The following is a 25,947-nucleotide window of genomic DNA, read 5'->3' on the forward strand; positions in this document are numbered from 1 at the left end:
TAAAAAGGTGGGTGATACCATCAGAAACCCAAAGAAAGAAAACGTTCCTATTGAAAGAAAAGATACTGATTGTCACGTAAACAAACCTAAGTTAATGTTTGTCTTAAGCTTGTTTAGACTCATGGCAAAGACACTTAAGACTTGTTATACGCCACATCTGTGAAGTTTTCATTTCATTCATTAATTCGGGAATCAGCTTTACTTTTTCTATATAATATATGTACAGTACCAACCAGACCCAACCTGACACAAAGCAGTCCCAGAGCAGTCCCGGGGACTGCTTTCTGGGACTGCTAAAGCAGTCCCACAGCGGTCCCAGAGCAGTCCCAGAGCGGTCCCAGAGCAGTCCCACAGCAGTCCCAGAGCAGTCCCACAGCGGTCCCAGCAGTCCCAGCTGTCCCAGAAAGCAGTCCCAGCAGTCCCAGAAAGCAGTCCTAGCAGCCCCAGTGGGCGGGGTTAATAAATTTAATGGGCGGAGCTTATTCAGAATGAGATTACCAATAAGCAATGCAACTATATAAAAGGCAGTTGAAATTGATGAGCAATTCTTTCTGAGTAGTATCAACAAATATTTACAATTCTTACGCGACAGTCGTTTCTGAACTGTTAAGAAAATCACAGTACGCGTATAGAAACAAATTATAATTATTGAATGAAGAAGACGTTCACACATATTAATAACATGAATATTTAAACACAATTATTTGGTATATTAATTTTTAACCAAAATAAACCAATTTCTTTATTTTTTGTGATTGATATTGGTTTTCATATTTATTTTTTTATATAGAAAATTAAACTTGAATTGTTTATTTTATACCAGAATTAGCTTTAAATAGATAATAATAATTATAGAGCAAGGCCGATTCCCATACTATACTCTGAATGCATTTTTCTTAAGTATTGGAGCTTTTGAAAAATTCTTTGTTAAACATTGCCGAGTGTTATATTTCAGTCATGATTATTTTCAATGACTTCTTAATTAAATTATCTTTAGATTCTCAGTTTTAAGTGTTTTATTATATAAATGTTCGAGTGTACATCTGTAAATCACGCAAATGGAACCCTAAGATTATGTTCAAAATCAATTAATCCCGAAATAAATTTATACACAATTATTGAAACTAAGATTTTTTGCAGGACATAGATTGAAATAAGGGTCAATGTTGACCAGTGTGTTCAATGATGTGTAACACTGATACCCAAATAACATGCATTGACTTTCTGCATATTATGCCCAAAGGCGATTGAAAGCTCAGGTGTTGACACCATTTTATACAATCCAGCTGTATTAACCGGCCAGGTAAACACAAGCAAAGAAATAAGAAACAAGTCACAATTCCCGATATTTTCAAATGTTTATTTTTTAAATAAATGTGCTCTTTTAATAACTTGTTTATAAATTAAAAACTAATTCATAAATAAATCCCCGAATAATTGTACACATTGTTTATGTGACAGAAGAATGGTAGAATAATTTTATTTCATGGTCATTAAATAAATTATTAGGTTTTATTTGAGGATGGTAAAAAATAGCATGGAGTGCTGTTTTTAAGCATGGTATTAGCTTTTTCAATTAAGAAAAAAAAAATCCAGTACAGTACGTTCCTCTGAATACATGTATCTTACTGAAATGACAAGTTTGTTTGTTTTTAAATAGTGGTAATGCAAACTTTGAGTACATATGTAATTTGAAAGCATTAATTTATTAAATAGGCCTAGATAATTTTTTTTTCAAACACCTGTATTGAAGTTTAATTTAAGGGATAAAAATCATCCCCTGACATATCTTTTTAACTACTTTTATTTTCTTAAAATTAATTCTAGACTACAATTGTGTAAATTTACAGCCGTCTTAAGACATTTAGTAATTACATGTATAACTATCTCTATTTATTTAATTTTGTAAGAAATTAATACTTGTTTTTTTATATATTTGTTTCTATCTTAAACACCTCTCTGCAGAAAGTAAACAAAACAACAACAAGGAGCTGCAAATTCAGAATACACAAGGGGCGGAGCTATCATGTCACTCAGAACCTTTTTCACGCATGAGTGAACAAAGCAGTCCCAGAAAGCAGTCCCAGGGACTGCTGGGACTGCTGGGTCTGCTTTCTAGAGCAGTCCCACAGCAGTCCCAGAGCAGTCCCATAGCGGTCCCAGAGCAGTCCCAGAGCGGTCCCAGAGCAGTCCCACAGCAGTCCCAGAGCGGTCCCAAAGCAGTCCCGGGGACTGCTTTCTGGGACTGCTTTGGTGTCAGGTTGGGTCTGGTTGGTACTGTATATGCCTTCAGCATCATCATCACCAGATCGGTCGAGGGATTAAGCATCTTATTTATGCAAAGGGTGGATTCCTAATTTTTAGTTAGTTCTGTCCAAATTCAGATATATACATCAATTTCCTCAGTTTGTTTCTTTAAACATTAGCCTAACTTTTATATTATGTGGTTAAAGTAACAGTTACTTAACGATAGTAAATTAGAAGTTTGGATTTTGGTTTAAATGATCTTGCCGGATTTATTATTATCATTAATTCTATGCCTTCGCATTTTACAAAACATCCTTCAACATTAATACATTTCATCGTTAAACCAGAGATATTTGTAAGATATCAACATATCAATGTAATTATTATAATTATTATGTGATGTATAAGTCTTCTTTGTAACAGAGGAATAAAGTAATGAGAAATCAGAGATTCATCCCCCGTTCCCTTCCAAAAAGAAGATGTCAACGGCTACAGACACTTTGTAATCACTGGCCAGAGTTTTGCAGCTTCACATTTTATTAATTCAAGAAAGAGTGGATATCATAATGTGAAACAAAAAATTAATGGTTTGAAAAAGTGATAATATCAGTAACAGACAATTTAAGTTACTTTTCTGATATGCACACGAAGAGAGAGAGAGAGAGAGAGAGAGAGAGAGAGAGAGAGAGAGAAGAGAAGAGAAGAGATTCTGTGATGTTCCACTTGCAAAAAGATGTGAGGTTCTTACTGGTACTCGTACTTTAAATAAACATAAAGATATAACATACGTAAATGAGTTCAATGAAAGCAATCTTTTCAACAAGTGTTTATTGGATCTGAAAGCAAGAATCTTGAATATATGGTTTGTGAATTTTTATCACAAAATTCCAGTTGTAACTTATGTAGCCACTAAATACTACACTTGTAAAATTGGTAAATGTTTCATAAAAAACAGAGTTTTAATGAGAAAATTGCATTCCCAGACAATTAGCTCAATTGCCAACAAAACATATTAACTTTTAAGATAAATACAATGTATTACGTTAATTTGCACGAAATAAATAAAGATTATTGATGCTATTTTCCATAAAAAATTATGATATACCTTATTTCTCAAAACTATGGAAGAGATAAACTGATATTTTAATCATATAAAGATTTTCTGGCTTAAAATCAATATAAATAATTATCACAGAGATAAGAATGCCATGCATAGTTTAACATATGCTTAATTTGTAGATGTAAGAAAATCCTAGAATAGACAGGTACTAGTGTAACATCGGGTACCTTGTCCAACGTGTTTCAGGGCGTTTTGATTGACTGATTGATTGAGTATTGTTTAACGCAGAGTCGGCAATCTTTCAGTCATATTTCGGCGGAAAAAATGTCCGAACCAAACATGCCTTAAAATACATCTTAACAAAATTTCTTCTGTAAATGAAGCCTAATTTAGAAAGGGAATTTTTTTTCCGATCATGACCTTAAAACGCAGTACAGTTAAGGTGCGCAATGGAAATCTCGGCAATTTTTGTGATTAAAAATATATTCTTAATCAGGATGGCGATTCTTTTCAGTGCTGTATTGATATCCGACAAATGTAATTATGGTTAATAACTACATATTGAGGACGACAAGATTTTATATTAAGACTTGTCACGTGATGCGGCAGTCACGTGATATAGCACATATACTGGCAATATTGAGGTCACCTATAAATTTCACTAGTGCAAGGGCATAATCAAGTTAAAATTCTAAATTTAGAGTATAAATATTTTCAACACGTATCGAAGTTTCTGAAAAGTGCTGCGATCCTCTATAGATTCTGCTATTTCATTGTTAAAATCATATTTATATGACCGCATTCTGTATTTTTTGCTGGTCAACGGCATTAAACATAGATATAATTAATTCATTTTCAAGATTTCATCAGGATCGCAGCACTTTTCAGATACCTTAATACTTCTAGAGTTTATCTGTAAAAGCTTACTGTGATCCATTGAGTGTATGCCCTTGCACTAGATCGATTTATTAAGACCTTTACATTACCCTCCGATGTACTTACATACAAATATACGGCAGTATCAATTAAATAGGAAATATACGGAATATATATGAATAAAATCATAAAGAAGACATTGCATCGAAGTTAATGGCCTCTTAAATATCTTTAAATAATATTTTATTTAGTTATAGAATACATTTTTTCGTTGTGAAAATATCTCTTGATCCGCCTCTCACTGCATACAAACTGCGTCAGGTTTTACGAAATGACGTCACATCGACAAGTGCATCGCGATCAGTGACTTGTTTATACCTTGCTATGTGGAATTTAACTAAAGACAAAACAGCATGTTATAGTAAGTTTAGATGTAGTTTGATGGTTTCCTATAGTTTAAAATAGCAAATCATTTCAATTTGTAGTATTTTTAAGAATTGTTGGTTTTGTATGATGTCATAGTTAACATTTCCCGTACAAATTAGGCTCCGCCCCCTTTTTGTAGCCTTAACTGTGCTGCGAAAACAATACATGAAAATTTTTGAAATTTGTTTTTGGTTACACATCAATGATCCCAGGCTCATAATTTCTTATGATATGGGAGTTTTAAGAGGAACACTCTTTAATCCTTGCGATTATAAGATAAAGTAGCATTTAACACATTCTTAGTTGCAAAACAGTTGTGTGTTTAGTTTAACTTCTCTGGTACAAATACATTTTATTTGCTATCTATGAATCAGGTAAAGTATATTTCGTATATTTGATTTCATAGCACAGAGACAAATTTTAAATATTTATGCAGAAAATTATCTAGAAGTCATTTTGTGACCAGATAAGGTATTTCAAAACCTGCTTGTTTTATTTGTGACATATGAAAATAACGAACACTCGGCTATGTTAAGGAAGGAAATGGAAAATGCGATCTTACGTACATGCTTAATACGTATTATTTTTAAAAATCTTTGTAACAAAGTAACTGTAAAAAATGTAGGACAGGTAATATAGATATCCATAATGGATAGGTTTGTGGCTTACTCAGTACCAGTTACATCGCATGTATCAGCTGTGTGTCACGTGACTTGTATAAAAATAGAATTGTTCAACTGAATGTAGAAAATGGGGCTAGTGCAAGGGCATACCCATGTTTTTAGAGAAAAAAATTGATACATATTAAAAAAGATTAACATCGGCTTCCCGAAAAGTGCTGGGAGCTAGTTTGAGCTGTTTCGGAAATACTCGTAATTTTGCCGAACATGCGTTTAATAGCCCAGAATTTCCACTTCGCTTAAATTCTGTCATTAATAAAAATAATGTTATGCCGATCAGAATCAGCTCCCAGCACTTTTCAAAATATACAAGAAATAAGCAATTGATATTCCATATTTCAGCTCAAACAGTCTAGTCTATGCCCTTGCACTTTTGAGCTTAATCAGGTATACACTCATCGTGTTAGCGATATTCTTGACATACTTTGTCTTTGTGCAGCTCCATAGCACCTGGATATATTAATAATCTACATTATTGTTTTAAAGAAATCATTTCCTTTTAATTTTATTGATTAGATTTAAACATTAGCAATGGTTTAATATTTATTTAAGCATTTTTGTAATTATTAAACCAATGGATCCACGCCTCTTGATCACTTGTACTGCGTCAAGTCAAGGCTAGTGACGTCATTTATGAAGCAAGATTTGCTTCTAATAACTCGGCAGTATAGTTATCAGATGTTGTGATTTTACATGCTTTTTTAAATAATTGATAAAATAAATGAATGCAAGATGTTATTTACGCATTATAATGTGGTTAAATAGATTTTTGTCGCTTGTTAAATTTTCAATGACGTCACAATGAAACTCACATACGGTGCATCACAGATGTGAACTCAGGCCTTCCTTAACATAGCTGAGCAGTAACCAAGCTCAAAGGCCACATCAGAGGTAGGACCCAGGGCAATGAAGGTGTAAGCATCCTCTATCGAACGTTCACACCTGCCGTGTGCTCCTTGTCATGATCAGGAAAACGGAAAAATCCGTAGACATTTCCGTGTGAAAATAATGGCTTAACAATTTGTATGAAAAATCTCAGTCAACATTCGACTTAACGATAGACTGTATTTTCTAACAAGGTCATTGTATCGACCATGGAGTTTGCGAAATGTTGACTTTAAACAAGACTTTTGATTTCTTTCTATTATCAACTTATTTGTCAATAGCTTTTCTCGTTTTAGAAATTGTGTGCATTAGAGAATGCCCTTGCGTATCGAATCAACTGGAAGACATAAACTCCATATACAGTTAATAATGGTATATTGCTACATAAATAAGGGTTGGTGGCAATTGAAAAGTTGAACTCATCACGATTTTCATAAATATTTGTTGTTACATGTAGGTTACCATTAATTTTTTTTATAGTAAAATATCCAAAAAAGAAAACAGACTTGTGCAGACTTTGGGGCGTCTTTTATTTCGAGATCGAATAAACGTAGCAATGAATTTTGTAAATAGATAAAACGTTGTCGATATATCTAAATGCTAAATCGAAGGCCACAGCAGAAATTTTTGAATAAATGCTGCATCATGTGAATACCAAATAAAGATCTGCTAATAACGGAGTGCAATTAGTTCCCATGGGAATTCCAACTGATTGTCGAAAGACTTGATCTCCAAAAACTATATGAATATCTTGTTAATATCAGCTTCGGAGTATTTGTTTACAATCATAATGTTTTCCACCCCTTCTAATTACAACGATGACTCACTCCCTTATTTACAATATAACTTTATTAAAATATTTAATAAAGTAAATTATTTATCAAAATTATTTAATTAAGTAAATTTATTTTGTCCTTATTGAAGGACAGCAACTTGTTTAGCATATTTCTTACCTCCTAAAATCAAAATGAATTTTGTTTAAAAATTTAAACAAAGATACATAAATTTTCTTATTGATGATACTAGCTTTATTTTTATTTATCCATTAAGACCATTTATCATTCGTTAAGGGAATGTTTTTAATACAAATATCGTTCCTACACAAAAACTTTTCCTTGTATAATTATATTTTATGGAGACTGTACTTGAAATAACAAGTTATATCTCATCATTTATCACTTACGGCTTACCACCGGCTTATTCTTACTACTATGCACATTTTGATAATTTTTTGCTCGAATGACATATTCCATTGTCCATTTAAGATACTTCTCGATTCAAATAAACATCGTAAGAACAAAAACTATCGATAAATGAAACATCTGATTGATCTGAAAACGCGTCTATTGCAAGAAAACAAAGAAGATATTATAGAGTGTTTACACTAAATACCAGATATATGTGTAAGGGAGAGAAAGAAGGGTGGGGAAGAAAGGGATTCGCTCTAAATCCCAAAACATATGCCTGTATCAAACCGACAACCACTCAAAGTTTAGAATTCAGAAAAAATACCACACGATACTTTTTTATGCATTATTAAAATCATATCCTCTCAACGTCTAGTGCGCTTTAAAATAAGAGGTATCCAATTATACGAAACAAATCAGTTCTTCACTTGAAGAAACACGTTAACCCCAGAGATGGGTGCTTTATATTTCATATGTTTCATATTTTCCACGCAGATGACAGAAACTTTTGGGCAATTATCTTTATCTTATAACAAAACCTTTGACGAAATTGGTTTGTTGCCCAGTCCCGTATCAGGAAAAGCATCCAATGTATTACGGGACATTCTGAATCAGGAGAGTCTTGTACGTTTCTCTATGGTACAAAGAATTCAAAGTTTGGTTATGGATGTGATAGACAATAAAAACAATGGACAGATTATAAAGACAAAGCTTCGGGATGTGATTAAAGAGTTACAGGATTTGGAGACAAAAGACCAGGGAATAGAGGCAGAAATCGCTAAACTTAAACAAGAAATGAAGTCTTTGAATGTAACATTAAATAACACAAAATACCTGACAATGAAGGAATTTCGGAATCTCAACGAGACGGGAATATGGAACCTTAGAACACATTTAATCGATAAATTACAAGCTATAGAGAAAAAAGAACAGCGTATAATGGAACAATTTAAATCATTGAATGAATCAGGAATAAACAACCTTAATGAACAAGCATTAACTCTACAGAAAGAAAACCAGAGATTGACTGTGGAAAGTTCGAAAACTAAAACTCTACTGTCAGTTATTGAAAGAAAAATAGACATTTTGAATAGCTCCTATTCTTCATCTAAAAACGAGATTCAGAGGTTGAATCTTCAAAACGATAAATTATTACGAGGTGATATCAGGAAGTTGAATGAGACTTTACTACAAAACTTTTACGAACACATTAAAAAGATAGAGGACATGTTTAGACTTTTCTCCCTCTCTGTAAATGAAACTCTAGATGCAGTTAGTTGGGATCAAAATAAGCAGAATGTACAATGGATACAGATTTCTCCTTACATATATTCGCTTATTGGTAAGTAAATTACACACAACGTAGGAAATGAAAAGCGATATTTCCAACTGATTTTTGTATTAAGGTGCAAGGCAAACATTTCTTGCTTCATGAATAACTATCATTTTTACCACAATTATAAATTAAAAAAAACTACTGTAATCATATCATAGCTAGCTCCCAGTTAGAAAAAAAAAAACAATTTCTAAAACATTTAAAAATAGTTTCAAAAACATTTCATACCCCCGCTCAGAAAAAGGGGGGCATACTGTTTTACCCTTGAATGCCTCTCTGTCCATGCAAATCCTCTTAGCAGATGCTTGACATTTTAACCCACTCCTTGTTTTGACATTCCATATAGTGGGAATCCGATTTCAACTCATTACTTTATAGTTACATGTGTATATAAATTCAGAAAATGACTACTTCTTGATCAGATAGATTTCTATTTAAATTTTCCATATCGTAGTCCTTGAAAAAAGTCTGAGGCCAGAAAAACTCGGTAGTGAAGTTCAGTAAGCCTCATTAATATTTGAAAAAAACAAACAAAATGAATATCTTATGAATCCTAATGAGTTTGAAGATATTGGTGGAGTATTTTACTTTATATATTCAATAAAATTTGTTCGTAGTCCGGTTAATTTGATCCGCTATTCAACCATCTCAGCCTCTTATATTGTCAAAGATATATGCTGTAAACAGTGAATGAATGTATATATGAAATACTTGTACTCTTACAAAATCAAACATATATATTCTGCAGGTTGTGAAATGTATGTTTATATGAACCTTGAAATATCGGTACTCTTATATTACCAGAAATGTATTCTGTAGAAAGTAAAAGGTATGTTTATCTGATATACGAGAATAAATTTAATGTGTTTTCTTAATCAGACCTCACAGAAAACTTTATCAATTGCTTGGACATTTTACGGAAATATTCGAGTCAACAGGGAAGAGATGGGGTTTATAAATTAACAATAGCCTCCAAGACAAAGTTTGTGTACTGTGACATGACAACACAAGGTGGAGGGTGGACGGTAAGATAAACAAGTCACGTGATTTACAAACACAAATAACCATTTTTTAATTGTAAAGTGATCTGTACTTTTTGCACTGTTTTTTAAATAACAATTACATTTTTCAATGAAACCTGACGTCCAAGCAAGTCAAAGAGACAACCATCTAAATGTTTCAGGCTATACAAAGAAGACAGGACGGGTTTACAAATTTTTACAGGACGTGGTCAGAATATAAGCGAGGATTTGGGGATCCCTCTAAAAACTACTGGATTGGTAAGTTTAGTTTACGTAACATATAAATTATAAGGTGTCTATCTAAATGTAGTGTCGGAATATAAACAAGGATTTGGGGATCACTCTAAAAAACTACTACATTGGTAAGATTAGTCTATGTAAGCAAAAGGTCAACTAAGTGACTCGAAAGATATAAATATGAGAGCCATCGATGACGATGATGATTTTTCAAAATTGTATCAATATGTCACATTTCTTTGAATAAGCAAATAAAAGGCAAACGTACAACAATTTACTGTTTTTTTTTCTTTAAAAAAAGGAAATGACGCAATCTATCAGCTGATAAAGAATAAGGACCAAGAACTACGGGTTGAACTGCAAAGTTTTGATGGTGCTGAAGCATACGCGCACTATTCCACATTTTATGTTGGGGATGAATACAGTAAATACAGACTCACTTTCTCGGGATATTCAGGAACGGCAGGTAAATATATTTATAGAAATATGGAGATAATGAACAGTATTCAAGCTCAAAGTACATTAATACAATACAAATCAGGAGCAGAGCTAACACGGACCTCCAAAACATAAGATGTGGGATCAGGTGCCATATCGCATGGATGAGTGAGCATCCCCTTCCGACCGGTCACACCCGCCGTGTGCTGCTTTTCATGATCGGGAAATAACGGAAAAATCCGTCGACAATTCAGTTGTAAATAATGGCATCACAATTTGAGTGAAAAATGTCAGTCAGCATATGACTTTAGGATAGATTGTGTTTGCTGACAAGGTCATTGTATCGACCATACAATTTCTAAACGAGACTGTTGATATTCTTGTTTCATCACTTGTTCATCAATAACTTACCTGGTTTTAGAAATTGTTTATACGTAGAGCATGCTCTTTCGTATCGAATCTTCTGAGAGAACATACACCCCATATGCAGGTGATAAGGGTTTATTACTGCATAAGTAAGGCTCCCTTTTCAGGAATAAGCTGTCATTCTATTTCCATTACGTTTAGGTTTGATATGTTTCTTTTATGTCTACAAGTTTTACAGCAACCTTTATCTTAATTTCACAGTTTTAAGAACTGCTTCAGTAAAAATCGTTTTAGATTTTGTTCTAATGTATCATATCTGAGTTATTTTCATCCAAGTCGGTATAAAAGTGCATAACACGTATTGATGATTCTAGTTCAACAAAGGCTCGAACAAATTCGTCTTTACAATCCTCTGACAACAATGAATTACACCAAGTAGATTACAAATTGAATTTTCTTTAATTTCTTTCTGTTTTTTTCCCCATCGTTTCTTTAATCTTAAGCAAGTATTTATAATACAGTGATCAAACAATCCATTTGTTGTATCAATATTAAAATGAATTACCTTGCGAATATATTAAAATCTAACATACAATCCACTGCATAGAGAACATCTTCAATAAGGATCTATCATGACGCTTTTTCTCTCCGTGTTGCCAATTTTTCCTGATAAGCATTAGACTTTAACAATATCAATATCCTGTTTCAGGTGACAGTTTGAAAAATCACAATGGTAGTCACTTTTCCACTAAAGATCAGGATAATGAGAGGAGTAGTCGAAACTGCGCTACACAATATCACGGAGCTTGGTGGTACTGGGACTGTCTCAACTCAAATCTGAACGGAGTGTACGCCCAGTCACCTGTATCTAATTGGAATCACCGGGTGTGGCAGCACTGGAGAAGTAATACAGTGCTACAAAAGACTATGATGATGATCAGACACAAAAACTAAAGTTTTAAAATGCATATCCTGTCCTGACAAGAATGCTGATGATAAATTAAATAGTGTACTAGCTGCCGTTCAGGGGATTTCTCCCTTGTACAATTTGTGGGTCTCCTAATTCTGCATATTGGACAAAAGAACTTTATGTCAGGATTAAAATGTATAAAATTTATATTACTGTTTATTGTATCTAATTTGTACAATTTCTTTGAGTATCCCTATCTCTTAATCTCGTAGAACTTTATGAATGGAAATATTATTTCTCTCCCAATTAGAAGTGTGAATAATATATTTCAAATCTGAGTAAAAAAAAAATGGTAGAGTTTTATTTTATAGATGATGAGTTTAGAAAAGTATAAATTATTTCCCAAAATATTTGGAGTCCCTTTTCAATATAATATCACACTCAAATAATACGGGAGATTACTTTAATCATCCCATTAATTTTTTTCCCACATAATAACTTAACTATAATTATTAAAAGTAATTTTTTTTGTTTGTTTGTTGAATATAGTTCTCGAGAATTTTTTACTCATATGGAGACGCCACCACTTGACAGAGGAGGGCTGCAAATTTATACTAAACTATGCACTGTATACTAAAGTCATACTGGCATTTATTATATACCCAACTGTGTATCACTCAATTTTACTGTTGAATATACGCAATCACGTGACATCGTGATCCGACATTCCAGATCACCACACTGGTTTTCTAAATCCATATCACCACTCTCTGAAACTGATGACGTAGTGCACGGTATACGTGACTTTTTTTCTTGCGTATCATAAATACCCTTGAAAAAAATGTTTTGTTTAATGGAAAGATCTTTAATTGCTTACAAAAGTTTTCTTTTAAAGTATTTGCAAATTGTAGTGGGGTATATAAAAAATTATCATTAAAAGAGTAACTTGATCCGAAGAGTCGTATCACGTCTCTTTGACAGGCGTGGATCATAAGATCAAACACGACGCTTCGTATCCTTCATTGAACCTGGACAACTAATAATGACGTTGTTTGGCATTTGGTAGGAAGTAAGTAAAGACATGTGTCAGTTTTGACGATTATGTGGGGGTGGGGGTGGGTTGAGTATCAGCATATAGGTGGGAAGGGCTAGATGTCTGATTCAATGGGTGGGGGAGGGAAATATATAGTCGTCTACTAAAAACTCCACACAGTCGATGAAAATATTACATAATTTTACAGCAGGGTCAAACTATACTTAATATAGTCATATTAATATTCATCAAAAGCTAACAACTTCACGATAAGGTGTCAAAGTTTCAAGGATAAACCACACAAACAAGAAAATGATATTTTGATGGAAATGACATTACGAGAGTTGTCCGGTAAAATCGTGGACAAGTTATCTAGAGTGAAAAATAATCATCACTGCGCTCTAAAATTTTCACTACTTTTTAGTACATTTTTCATCAATATACATAGCAAATTTCAAATAGATATATGCTCAAATAAACAAAATATGAGACTTTATGTTATGTGTGGTATCGCCTTACGGCGCACGGATTATAACGTCAAAGTGTCTAAAGCAACATCACGTTTCCTCTTTGCTAAAAAAAAGTTGGATGTGCCCCACTTAAATTCGGGGATTTTATTGATGCACATACTTGAGTTTCCCTTTATTCCTCCATAAACAGTCGAGGAACTAAACTCGCACACACATGGGACCTTCTGAAGATTTATAAGTAAGTTATGGACAGTACTCTCACTATCATTCAACTAAATAGGCTATGTTATATCGAAGGTCTACAGTGACAGCGTCTTTCGCTATTGCCAGTAGCTGTTTGTCCGTATGTTTTGTTTTACCCGGGGACCCGATCAAAAAGCTTCCGCTTAGAAAACTCCCATTTCACTTGTATACTAAAGATCTAATGATATGTTTATATTTTTTTCTTCTGTAGTCATTTAAAGTTTCTTAGGGCGTCATTAATACATCTAAATCAAACGGAACTGATCTCCGATGCGCCGTAACGTCATCAAACGTCGCCATTTTTCGTGTGTTGCGTTTACCACTTTCCCATTTCAATTGCTCGGGAAACTGCCAAAAATTAAGCAAATGCCTTGAAATTTTACAAAAGACGACATAATAGACAGGGGTTAAAAATAGGATTATTTTCATCCCAACCTTGTCCATTTAATACTTTTATTTCGAAATAATACTTGTGTATTCGCTAATGAAACCCTGTTTTTTTTTTTTTTTTTTTTTTTTTTTTTTTTTTTTTTTTTTTTTTTTTTTATCGTGCGCCGTAGGACCTTACCCTGTGCACATTCAAACATTATAAAATCTTTATTTTTGTCTATATTTTATTAAAAAGAAAGGTGCACTTAAATATGATTAATAAACATTTGCTGAAAATTTCAGCTTAGTGCGCCAATTATTTTTCGAGAAAAACGCTTTGTCCACGATTTTACCGGACAACCCTCTTAATAGTATATTCCTTAAATACTAGTTTAAAGACATAAGTAATTTCTACTATGTTCAAATATGTGACATTTTGCCATTTTCTTTTTAACTCTATGCAAATTTTTGCACGCGTTTTTTGACATTTCTTTAATTTTTTTTTTTTGAAATTGTACTATTCACTGTGGATAACATCATTTAATTTATCCATATGAACATAAATCTACTAGACTTAATTGCTGATTACTCTAAAGGGTTTCATTTATCTACAAACTAGTAGTTATTTGTCAGGAAGAGAATGACTCAGGTCGGCCATTGGCCTATTGTCATATTTCATTAATAACAAAGTTAAAAAAAAAGCTATTTTAACAAAATAGTATTAATTTTTAGAGTTTCCAAAATCAAGATTTAAAGTTTTTCATCAAACATGCCTGTACCTGGAGTTTTAGATGTCAAAGTCTGAAGCCAAAAACCAACAACGTTCAGCAAAGAATTAATCAGAGAGTAAATCAGAGTACTTACGTTTGGTATCAGTGACAAAACAGTATCACTTCTTGTTTCCTTCAGAAAAAACAATTGGGGATCACTTTAATTTTAAGTTGTTAATTTTTCAGAGTAAGTATACATTAAAACTTTTAGTTGTAAAATTAACAAAAGCTTGGACAGGATTCAAACAATATCCAGTCCTTGCTTAGCGGTCATTTTGTCACAAGGATTCCCTCTCTCAGTCTGTGGAAAATAAAAATAAAGAAAAACAGGAATATATTCTGGATATATCCACAGCCATTCAACTCATAACGGAATCTTGTAGTAAATTATTAAACATGTAAAAGTATCTCTACAGCATCTGATGTATGAAATATATGGAGATAACGAACAGTTTTCAAGCTCAAAGGTCCATTAAACAATACAAATGTGGAGCATAGCAAACACGGACCTCCACATAATCAGAGATGGGATCAGGTGCCATGGAGGAGTGAGCATCCCCTGCCGACCGGGCACACATGATTTACACCACTTATCGAATATATTGTTGCACACTAATTTGAATACCTTTAGTTCTTTTTGTTGCGCACGATGATATCTCTAGGGCGTTCTTCACCATAAGGACCAACTCTATGGGTTCTACCAATCTTTGAATGGTCATATTTAACATCTGTTCCTTGGAAAATTAGTTTGTTTATTACATTTAGTACACATCAGTGTTTTCTCTCTCTCTCTCTCTCTCTCTCTCTCTCTCTCTCTCTCTCTCTATATATATATATATATATATATATATATATATTAGGGATGGCAATCGATTACAGAATTGCTACGCAGGTATGTTAAGGCAGTACCCAGATAATATTTCGGCGAATTTAGACTTTTTTCGTAAAATGTAACATTGATAAATCGGTAAAGTCATAGATAAAACATTCACTATTATTATCCCTTGTGTAGAAGTCATTGAGTCTTAGGCTAAAAGAAGCACTCCACTACGACGTCATCACGTGACGTCTATAAATAGAAAAATTGCCTTAATGAAAAAGTGAAAAGTTCAACACTACCCCTGAGCTAATTCATTTCTTTTAGTGAAAATAATTATGTTAAAACATCACTAGGCCATGAAAAGTGCTGCTAGAATCCTACTCTCCCGACACAGAAAAAAATATTCCAAAGTTTCACATGAAACCTTACCAAAATTTTTACATTTTATACATACGATCAAGGAATTGTTATCAATTCATGTTAACCACACGATTCTAGCAGCACTTTCCAAGTACTATAGAATACAAGCTTTCGATTCAAAGAAAAAAATTGTTTCAAAGTATGCAGCGTAGTGTTGAACTTTTGCATCTTTGTTGTTATAGAACGACAGAGGAAAGGCTGATCGGGATTTCAAAGCACTGCCTGTGTTCATTATAAGAAAACATGATAAGAATATATCAGCGTACCTGATTCTTAATCTTCAATTCCTTATGAATCACACATAACATTCACGGTATATGCTTTAAAACTCCCATTTCATCTATTTGTTTACATGAAATCTCGTCACGTTTAACTTCACTCGGCAAATATTTGATCAATAGTTATGACGTCATGGGTTTGGTATTTAACCCCCGTGATAAATACTTAGCTATTTATACCGCCCAAAAACGACAAGATTTAGTTTATATTATGTTTTGAATGATTCCATTCATTTCTTTGACCTGAAATCAAATTTCAAATATAGATATTAAGAAATCATTATTTCTAAAGTTCACGTCATACAGCTTACTATGACGTCATATTGTAAAGGCAAGTAGGATATCTCTGGGTGTAGCCTTAACATACCCGCGTAATCGGTTAACCGCAAGACGTTCCGACCGGTTAATCGTATCAAAATGCACATTTTCTTGACATTTTTTATTCAAGTAGCTCTACTCATAGTAAGATGTTAGAAACAATCTGTTTATCTTGATCAGAAAATTACATGAACATACATTTTATTTCAATAGATAAGAAAAAAAAAATAAGAAAACCATGAAACATGTCTGAGAAATCAGACGTTGACGTTGAAGTCTGAACTTTTACTTAATATACAATGTTTGTCTAATAATATAATTTGATAGATTTAACTGCAAAAGATAGACATAATGATTAACAGTGCTCAACGGTGATTTATTTAACATCATTAAAGAATTACAGGACAGTCGTAGTAACAACATGTTGTTTTACAGTAATTAACACTTCACAAACTGACCAATTACCCTGCGATCTCAATCAGGAGAACAATAATAACCTCCAATCAGCTTAAATAGATAGGTGAAAACGGTAAATTATCAACGTTCATGTAGAAGTTTCATTTTTAAAAATGAATTGTAAGAAGATTGCGTTCAAATTTACATATATTTTATTTTTTCCGACTAACCGATTACAGATTTTCTAACCGATTACCATCGTTCCGACCGAGTAATCGGTTAACCAGTTGCAAATTGCCATCCCTAATACATATGTTAGACTCCAAAGTCCGATGGTGACGCCAAAGTCCGATGGTCTTGCCAAACCCCGATGGTCTGCGCCAAACCCCGATGGTTTGTTGTCGGTACGGACGCCAAAGTCCGATGGTCAAGCCAAAGTCCGATGGCTCGTTTCCTATGAGACGCGCTGCGCTAAAGTGCGATGGTCTGACACGCCAAAGTCCGATGGTGCGGAGAAACAATCGACGTTTATGATGTCACAATATTCCGACGTCAATCCTTGACGCCATTGTCCTGCATTCAAAAGCCATCAGTTTAGTATTCTTCGCCGCATACAATTTTACTGATTTTGCATATTGCTTGCACTCACCAGATATATTAGGGTTAGTCCTCGCACACCACTCGACTGATTAGGGTTACCCTGGTAGTCCTTGCTTCGCACCAACCCGAGAGACTTAGGGTTTGTCCTCGCACACTAGTCGAGTGATTAGGGTTAGTGTCGCACCCACCCAAGATATCTAGGTTATAGTTGTTACACACTTTTCGAGCGATTAGGGTTGGTTTCGCATCTATCCGAGAGATTAGGGTTAGTCTTCGCATAATGATATTTATTTATACTTATTTAAGACCTTGGCATGGCGCGGCATCGCAATTCGGCGCAGTAGTACTATGACGTCACAAACGTCAATCGTTTTTCCGCACCATCGGACTTTGGCGTGTCAAACCATCGGGGTTTGGCGCAGACCATCGGACTTTGGAGTCCTACATATATATATATATATATATATATATATATATATATATATATATATATATATATATATATATATATATATATATATATATATCGAATACAGAATTGCCAATCGGTTAACCGCAAGACGTTCCGACCGATTAATCGGTTAATCGTATCAAAAATTCTCGACATATTTCTTTATCGTAAGCTCTATTTAAAAAAAATGTTACATATAGTAAATAAATATTACCGGTATGTTTATAATTTATCAAATATATAAATTATTTTATTATACATTATTTCAATTTTAATAAGCCCCCCCCCCCCCCAAAAAAAAAAGAAAGTAAGAATGAAAATAAACCCATGAGATATGCCTGAAGTATCAGTTACATTAGAAAAAAATTCAGAAATTCAGTCTGCATTGTCACCATAATCAAAACTAAGTCTGAACAATCGCTTAATTTACAATGTTTGTTTCATAATACAATTTGATAGGTAACTGCAAAGGATAAAAGAGGTAAGGTACACATTATAATCAGTTCCCAGTACTCAACGATCATTTAATCAAAATCATTAAAGAAACACAGGACAGGTTGGGTAACGACATGGTGTTTACACAGCAATTAACATCTCGAAAATTGACTAATTACCCCCTCAGTGTCCATCAGGAGAGCTTTATTTCCGAATCAGCTTAAAAATATAGGTGAAAATGCTAACATTTCAGATATTTTTATTTGTATCTTTTTAATTGATTTTTTTATAAAATTGTGTTCAGATTTACAAATATATTAATTTTTTTTCGACTAACCGATTACCGATTTTCTAACCGATTACCATCGTTCCGACCGACTAACAGGTTAATATATATATATATTTATATATCCCTGTGAGTACTGTGCAACAATATATTCGATAAGTGGTGTAAATCAGATGTGGATACTTAAAAATTCCAAGGAACTTTTGAAAACTTGAAATCAGAAAATTTTACCAATATCAACAACATAAAAACTTACGATTTTTCAACTTAAAAATTAATAAGTTGAATACTGTTCGTTATCTCTACATATATTATTTTATGAGACAATACTCGTATCTTCCCGAAAATAGTAAAAGTTCAGTAATTGATGAGCCATACTACAATCAGGATTTAAATGTTGTTAACTGTTACGAGCTGTGGCGTAGCGATAAAGGTGTCGGCCCATAAGAAAAACCGATACCCCGGATTTTTATTATTTATGTTCAAATCTCAAATAATCCCTATTTTCTACCATACAGTTATTATTGCTGAGAAGATTGTGTGCCATTTCTTTCAAAAAGGTGGCTCCTATCTGCCACGTACCTCCGATCACTTGACTCTACACTAATTAGAGAACACCAAACACGCAACGAACGAACGTATCTCGACGATATAAACCGTATAACTAGTATATGAATAATATCAGTCGCTTAATATTTATTTTGTTATCATAAATGAAAGATAATATTGTTCAGACAGTTTAATTACTAGTACTTATGCGTTAATTTATTAATTTACTTCCTAGTTAGATATGAACAACCAATATAGGGTTGTAACTACATAACTGCTGTTGTACAAGTGCGTGCGCTCACACACACGCATGCATGTTTCTGAATACCAGTATACCATTACATGAACATGTAATGGAAAACAAAGATTAAAGAGTAATTTTTTTTATTCCGCATATTTTCCTTTAAATTAGATGTTACATATTAATTGAGGAATTTGTCCATGCATAAGGACATTTTCTTGTCTAATTCAGCATTTTGGGGAAGCCTTTCTAGATATTTTTCATAGCACATCCTAGCTTGTTCAGATGATGACCTTTTCTTCTTCAGAGATTGTTGCTTGATCTCGGGATCCGTATCATCGTATGCGTCAGATAATGGTATTGCTCGTTTTCTGTCTGGTTGATAGCTTGTTGATGCGGGATTTACGGTTGAAGTTGCGGTATCCTTAGCAGATGTACATATTTTAAGTATTTTAAGAATTACACGTGTATAGATAGTTATATTAGGCTTTGAGAACTGGTTGGGGTGGGATTGTGCAGGTTCTGCGGATTATACATCAGTTGGATATGGAAAGGGGGGGGGGCTTTAATTCAGGCGCTTGTTCTCTAGAGTATTTGTTCAATGATTTTTTATATCCATATATTTTATTTTCAGTTGATATTACCTATACCGAATTTTGAATTTTATAACATTTTAATCTTTATTAGTTTATAAGATTGTAACAGCTATCATCTGTACCTTCTGATATCAGTCAGAGGGTGACAGTTTTTCGTTAAACCGCTTTTCTGATGCTCTCAGTGTCCACAATGCACATTAATTCTGGATTTTGAATTTTGACGCTGCTGACCTTCATCAGTTTATAAACAGTCAGACTTGATCCGTCATTCTTCTCTTCAGTTTTTGGAATGGTCCATCCATATATAAATTCCTTGCATTTTCCGGCAGAAAATTAATGTTACTTCTAATATCCGCAAGGATTAAAAACAAGTTGCACTTATGAATAAGAAAACTCCTAAATATCATAAGCAACTCCTCGTGGCTGCATTTACTCATATTTCAAACTCTTCGTGAAAATGACTATCTCGATGCTAGGGTGTTCGATTTATAATATTGAAAAAGCAGTGGAGCGAAACCGTGAGTGTAGCAAATAGTGCCAGATGAAGCTTGTGTGTAATGTTTCCTTTATTATTCACACATGGGTTTTGTTTTTAAATAATAATAATAAAAAAAAACAATGAATTTATTAATTGAAAAGTTGTACTTAAAGGGCAAAGGGGTAAACAAAGATACATCAAATATATTTATGGGGTTTCAAAAAACTGATAATTATTGGTAAATTTTAAATTCTAGTCACTATGAAGTTTTCTGTTACAATAATATTCTTTTCTATACATGTGATTCGTCGGTACGTTTCGTCAGTTACACAGGTAATCACAAAGTAAACAAGTTTACCGTTCGTAAAACAAAGATCCGTTCGTTACGTGTTTGGTGTTCTCTATTTAGTGTTTCGGCGGTGTGAAACAAGGTATATTTATATAAATTAATTTTATAATGAAGAAATAATTTTCTTCCTACTGCTGCAAATCCGCCTCATCAGGAGTCTATTTGCATTATGCGTTTATGCATCTACACATAAACAATAAGATTATTTAATTGTTGAGGAGGTGAGAATATCACCCAGGTTTTTATTGCATTTGTAGGACACAATAGGTAATTCAGAGAAGACTTTTTGACAGTCTTCATCCTTTGCAAGGATATGCCAATATTTTATCAGTTTTCTCTTTAAATGTCGTATACAGGGGTTGTACTTTGTGACAAAAACAAGAGGAATTCCTTTTTTCCTGATGCCACTTGTACTTTGCAGGGTTTTTTCTCTCCTTTAATTAGCGAGTACATTTTGCATGTTAGATATGATTTCAATTTTATCATATCCTCTTTTTAAGAGATTAATCTCAAACTCACGCAGAATTTTAAGCAAGGTGATTTTACCTTTGATAAATCCTTTAGAAACAGAGGAATTACGTGCACTGTTACGTTCCAAATATTGGAATGTATTAGTTGGTTTAATGTAGGTTTTAAAATCCAGAATTTGACTGGTTTTAAATCTATTTCCTTTGAACACTGTAGTGTCTAAGAAATTGATTTCTTTTGTAGAAATTTCATATGTAAATTTGAGCAGAGGATGGTGTGAATTAGCTATTTCAAATAGCTCATGGATGTAAGTTTCTAATCCATGAAAAATGATAAATCCGTCGTCGCGATAGCGACCATGATATATTATTTTATTTTTCCCTGTAAATTTATCGATGATTTCATCAGTAATTTGGTGTAGGCGTATGTCGCACACAGATGGGGAACACTTAGAATCCATCGCACATCCTATTGCTTGTTTATACAAAGCAGAAATGAATTCAAATATATTGTTTGCTAGTACAAGTCGTAGAAGAAAACAAAGATCAGTTGTAGGTGGAGCTGGTATGATATATTCTGCTTTGTTGAAGTTTGTATAGGCCATTTGAACAGCCGTAATTAGCTTCTCGAAATGCATATTGGTGTAGAGCGAAGTTACATCATAACTGACCAGTAGGCACTTAGCGTGTGGTCTAAGTTTTTCAAATTTTAGAATGAAGTCTGAACTGTCCCTGATGTACGTGCTTAGTGTTTGCACCATGAGAGTCAAAAAGTAATCTACATACTGGCTTATGCGTTCTGTAGGTGAACCTATTTGTGAGATAATAGGTCGACCTGGTGGAATAATTGGTGAATTGCAGCTACCATTGTTTTTAATCTCATTAAAAGTCTCAATATTGAGCTTGTGTATTTAAGGGAGCAAATATAATCTCCCTACCCTCGTATTTTTAGCTTTCCGTAGAAAGTCATAGGTAATATTGTTAAGTACACCCTTAGTGTTCATCTCAGACAATTTTTGTGTGATGATATTTTCGAGATGATTTAGATTGGGATTAGTAATTTTGCAGTAGTATTTGCTATCTAACTGACGTTCACCTTCAAGGATGTAATCAGTTTTTTTTAATTACAACGCACATGTTGTTTTTGTCAGCTTTTTTGATAATGATGTCGTTACGACCTTTTAGCCTTTTTAATGCTTGGCGTTCAGAAATGCTTAAATTGTCAGTCGATTTGCGAACTTCCATAGATGACAATTCAAGTCATGTTTTGTCAATGTATGTTTGAACTGAATTGTTCATAATTTGAGGTTCAAAACCGCTTTTCATGCGGAAAGGATGTATATTGTTGTCACTATCTGGGTCATGAAACATGTATTTACATTTTAATTTTCTGGCAAATTCATTAAAATCTCTCATCACTTGTTGTTTGACATGGTGTGAGTTAGGTGAAGGTACAAATTTTAGACCTTTTGCCAAAAGTAAATACTCATCATCTGACAATCTGTCAGGTGTGAGATTAAACACATGATCTCGTGCTATTAGCACTTTATTCTTGTGTTCTCTAATATTTCGAGCTTTAAAATTCATAGCTCTGTTTTTCTTATATTAAGATTTGGCGTTTCGATTGAAACGACGAGCCATTCTGCAAGTGAATGAGTGAAATAATGACAACAGATATATTCCTCAAAATGTGGGAGGAGTTATGGGCGATTTCGCTCCAATCAGATTAAAGCAGCCAAGAGACTATTTTGACATTTGGAAGGATAATGAAATAGATACCTTTCATAGTAATACGTTTTACTTATCCCCAAAACAAAAGATATGATTCATAGATTTGCACAAATAAGATAAATGGAATCTTAACTGAGTTTCAGTATAGAATGAAGTCAATTTCAAACAGAGTACATCATATTGTTTTAATATGGACGGAGTTTTTGTCCTCTTTGCACTTGTTTCCCGCGTTTTTCTCTGGTGTCCTTTGGTTGTCTCTTAGGAAACCGTTCAGTTGGTTTTCTGGGTCAAGTATAGTATACGGATATGTAGTTCCTGCGGATTCACTCATGTTGAAGTAGGAGTGAATAGTTCTCTTAAATATATATTAATTTGAAATTAAAGAACTCTTAAATATTTATAACATTTATTATATGCATATAATTAGGTTTTATTTCAATCATGAATATGCATATATGAATCTATAAAACACAGACTGACATCAATAAATAATTTAGTATTGTAAGGTCTAGCGGCAGTATATCGGGTCTTTAGGTCAACAAGTCTACAGGTCTACAGGTCAACAGGTCTACGGGTCGACAGGTTAATATGGCCCCTTTAATATATATAATTCTGTCCAATCACCATAAGAACCCAATCATCGATTGTGGGTGCTTCTGCATTAGAAATGCCTTAATATCTGCTTCAACTGTTGATTAATCATTAGCCGAAATTACTTCTGTAATTTACAAGACTAATGGCAGCATTCTACAGGTCGACAAGTCTACAGGTCGACAGGTTGAAATGGCACCTTTAATATATTTAATATTTATAAAAACAGTTTCACATTCTGTCCAATCACCACAGAAACTCAATCATCTCCGATTGTGGGTGGTTCTGCATTAGAAATGCCTTAATATCTGCTTCAACTGTTGATTAATCATTAGCCAAAATTACTTCTATAATTTACAAGACTAATGGCAGCAGTCTACATGTCGACAGGTCTACGGGTCGACAGGTCTACGGGTCGACAGGTTGAAATGGCACCTTTAATATATTTAATATTTATAAAAACAGTTTCACATTCTGTCCAATCACCACAGAAACTCAATCATCTCCGATTGTGGGTGGTTCTGCATTAGAAATGCCTTAATATCTGCTCCAACTGTTGATTCATCATTGAAAGTGGCTCTGTAGTTTTCCAAACTAATAGCAGCGGTGGTCAGCATCTTTTGATGCCCCCCCCCCCAAAAAAAAAAAAACAATAAAAAACTAGAACACTGCTTATAAAGACAATATAAAAATATACAGATTATTATTGCTTTGCTATATGAAAAAACAAAACCAATTAAATGTTATTTCAATTTCATTCATTTAAATTTAACAATCAATTCATTTGAATAATACGTTAACTATAGTGCTATCGCATCCTAAACTTGCCATGATTGTGTTACCTTTTTTTTTCTTTTTATGTGAAGTATTGCTTTTGTAAGTCACAACAATATCATTACGTCAGAATTTATATCATACTACCAATCAGAATCAAAATCAGCTAAATTGTGGAAAAACTCTCTCTCCCATTCAATCGTTAAATAAATTGACCGTTCATATTTCCCAGAGGAGTTAATATTAATTATGTTGACTTTTCCTCTACATAGATAATATAGAGACTATAATTCTTTTCTGAAAATAAAAATACGACTTAATACCATCATAAGTCAAACTAATTTTTAGAGAATAAAGAACGCGGAAAATTAACTGACAATATCACTTTACAGCTTACATTATTTCCATCGGTTAAAATCAAAACATTTGACAACAGACAATGAATTGAGCGTGTACAATTCGGCGCGGGCGTCTTATAAAACATGGGATTGAATATCAAGTTTGAATTAAAATTTTAATATATGTCCGTTAATGTTTCACAATCTTTAATTTAATGATATTTATTGCATAACTTACTTTTGATATTCTGGGATAAAGATCCTTTAAGGTGCTGCTGCAAATATCTAACCGACACACAGGGGCTCTTTGCCTTACATACTGCCTTAAAGACTCTGTCTCGGAAGGACATAACCGATTTTATTCTTAAGTTTGAAACTTCTTTCTCGAATGCTTCCACTGACTGAAATATAATGTTATTTAATTAAATTAAAGTTAATTACTTAACCTTATACACAGTACAAATATATTAAAAACATATAGTGCATCTTTTAAAAATGTCTTAATACTTGACAACTCATGCACGTAGCATTACGCGGAGGACAGAAGTTATATTTCAATGGAATAATTTTACTATGATGCGCCACAAAAAGGGATCTATATATGAATTTTATTAAGTTAAAAAAGGACAACAATTATCTTTGATCCCTCCATATACTGCGTGCACGTGTCTGCACCTACATTATCTTCTTTTTACAATTCTTAACTCAATAATAGAACAAACCTGTACAAATAAAGCTTTCTGTTTAGACACCGCATTATATAATACCATGGCCTGTTTTAAAGTTTCATCAGCAAATTTCTGTCGGTGTTGGAGTTATCCTATTCTCCAGAGCGCCAGCCATGTTATGTTGGAGAATGTGCATAACAACTGCTAATCTTAAAATGTGTGTTGTATCCTTACTGGTGATTGTGGAAGACTCATCAGATGAATCGTTCTGAGACAATGAGGGTTCAGTATTTTCCTTATCCTCTTCTATAGCATAAATATGTGTAAAACACACACATAATTAATTCTTAGAAATTTAAGAACAATTAATTTTTAAAATCGTATTTATTTCTGTTATAAATATTTTTTTTTTGAATTATTTTTAGGAATCTGAAAACTTTACATTTTATAAAATCTTGCATAATCTGATTGAAAATACATGTATAATATTCATCAACTAATATTTTTGTTGATTAATTATTTTGCCTTAAATAAAAATAAATACAAAAAATTAATTTATTATAAATTAGATACTGCACATTATTATCTAACTGAAATTATTTCCAT

The 25,947-nt window shown here is 33.2% G+C and overlaps 1 protein-coding gene across 1 annotated transcript; it reads left to right on the forward strand.

Moving 5' to 3' along the window:
- The first annotated feature begins 7,856 nt into the window (after positions 1-7,856).
- Positions 7,857-11,714, forward strand: LOC133185710 (fibroleukin-like). The gene is made up of 5 exons (XM_061321010.1): positions 7,857-8,703; positions 9,577-9,722; positions 9,881-9,977; positions 10,258-10,422; positions 11,470-11,714. The coding sequence occupies exons 1-5, from the start codon at positions 7,857-7,859 to the stop codon at positions 11,712-11,714; spliced, it is 1,500 nt and encodes a 499-aa protein (XP_061176994.1).
- Positions 11,715-25,947: the final 14,233 nt, after the last annotated feature.

The sequence above is a fragment of the Saccostrea echinata genome, unplaced genomic scaffold, assembly GCF_033153115.1.
Source record: "Saccostrea echinata isolate AGI-Se365-2 ecotype Australia unplaced genomic scaffold, CSIRO_AGI_Sech_v1 ptg000012l, whole genome shotgun sequence".
NCBI lineage: Eukaryota > Metazoa > Mollusca > Bivalvia > Ostreida > Ostreidae > Saccostrea > Saccostrea echinata.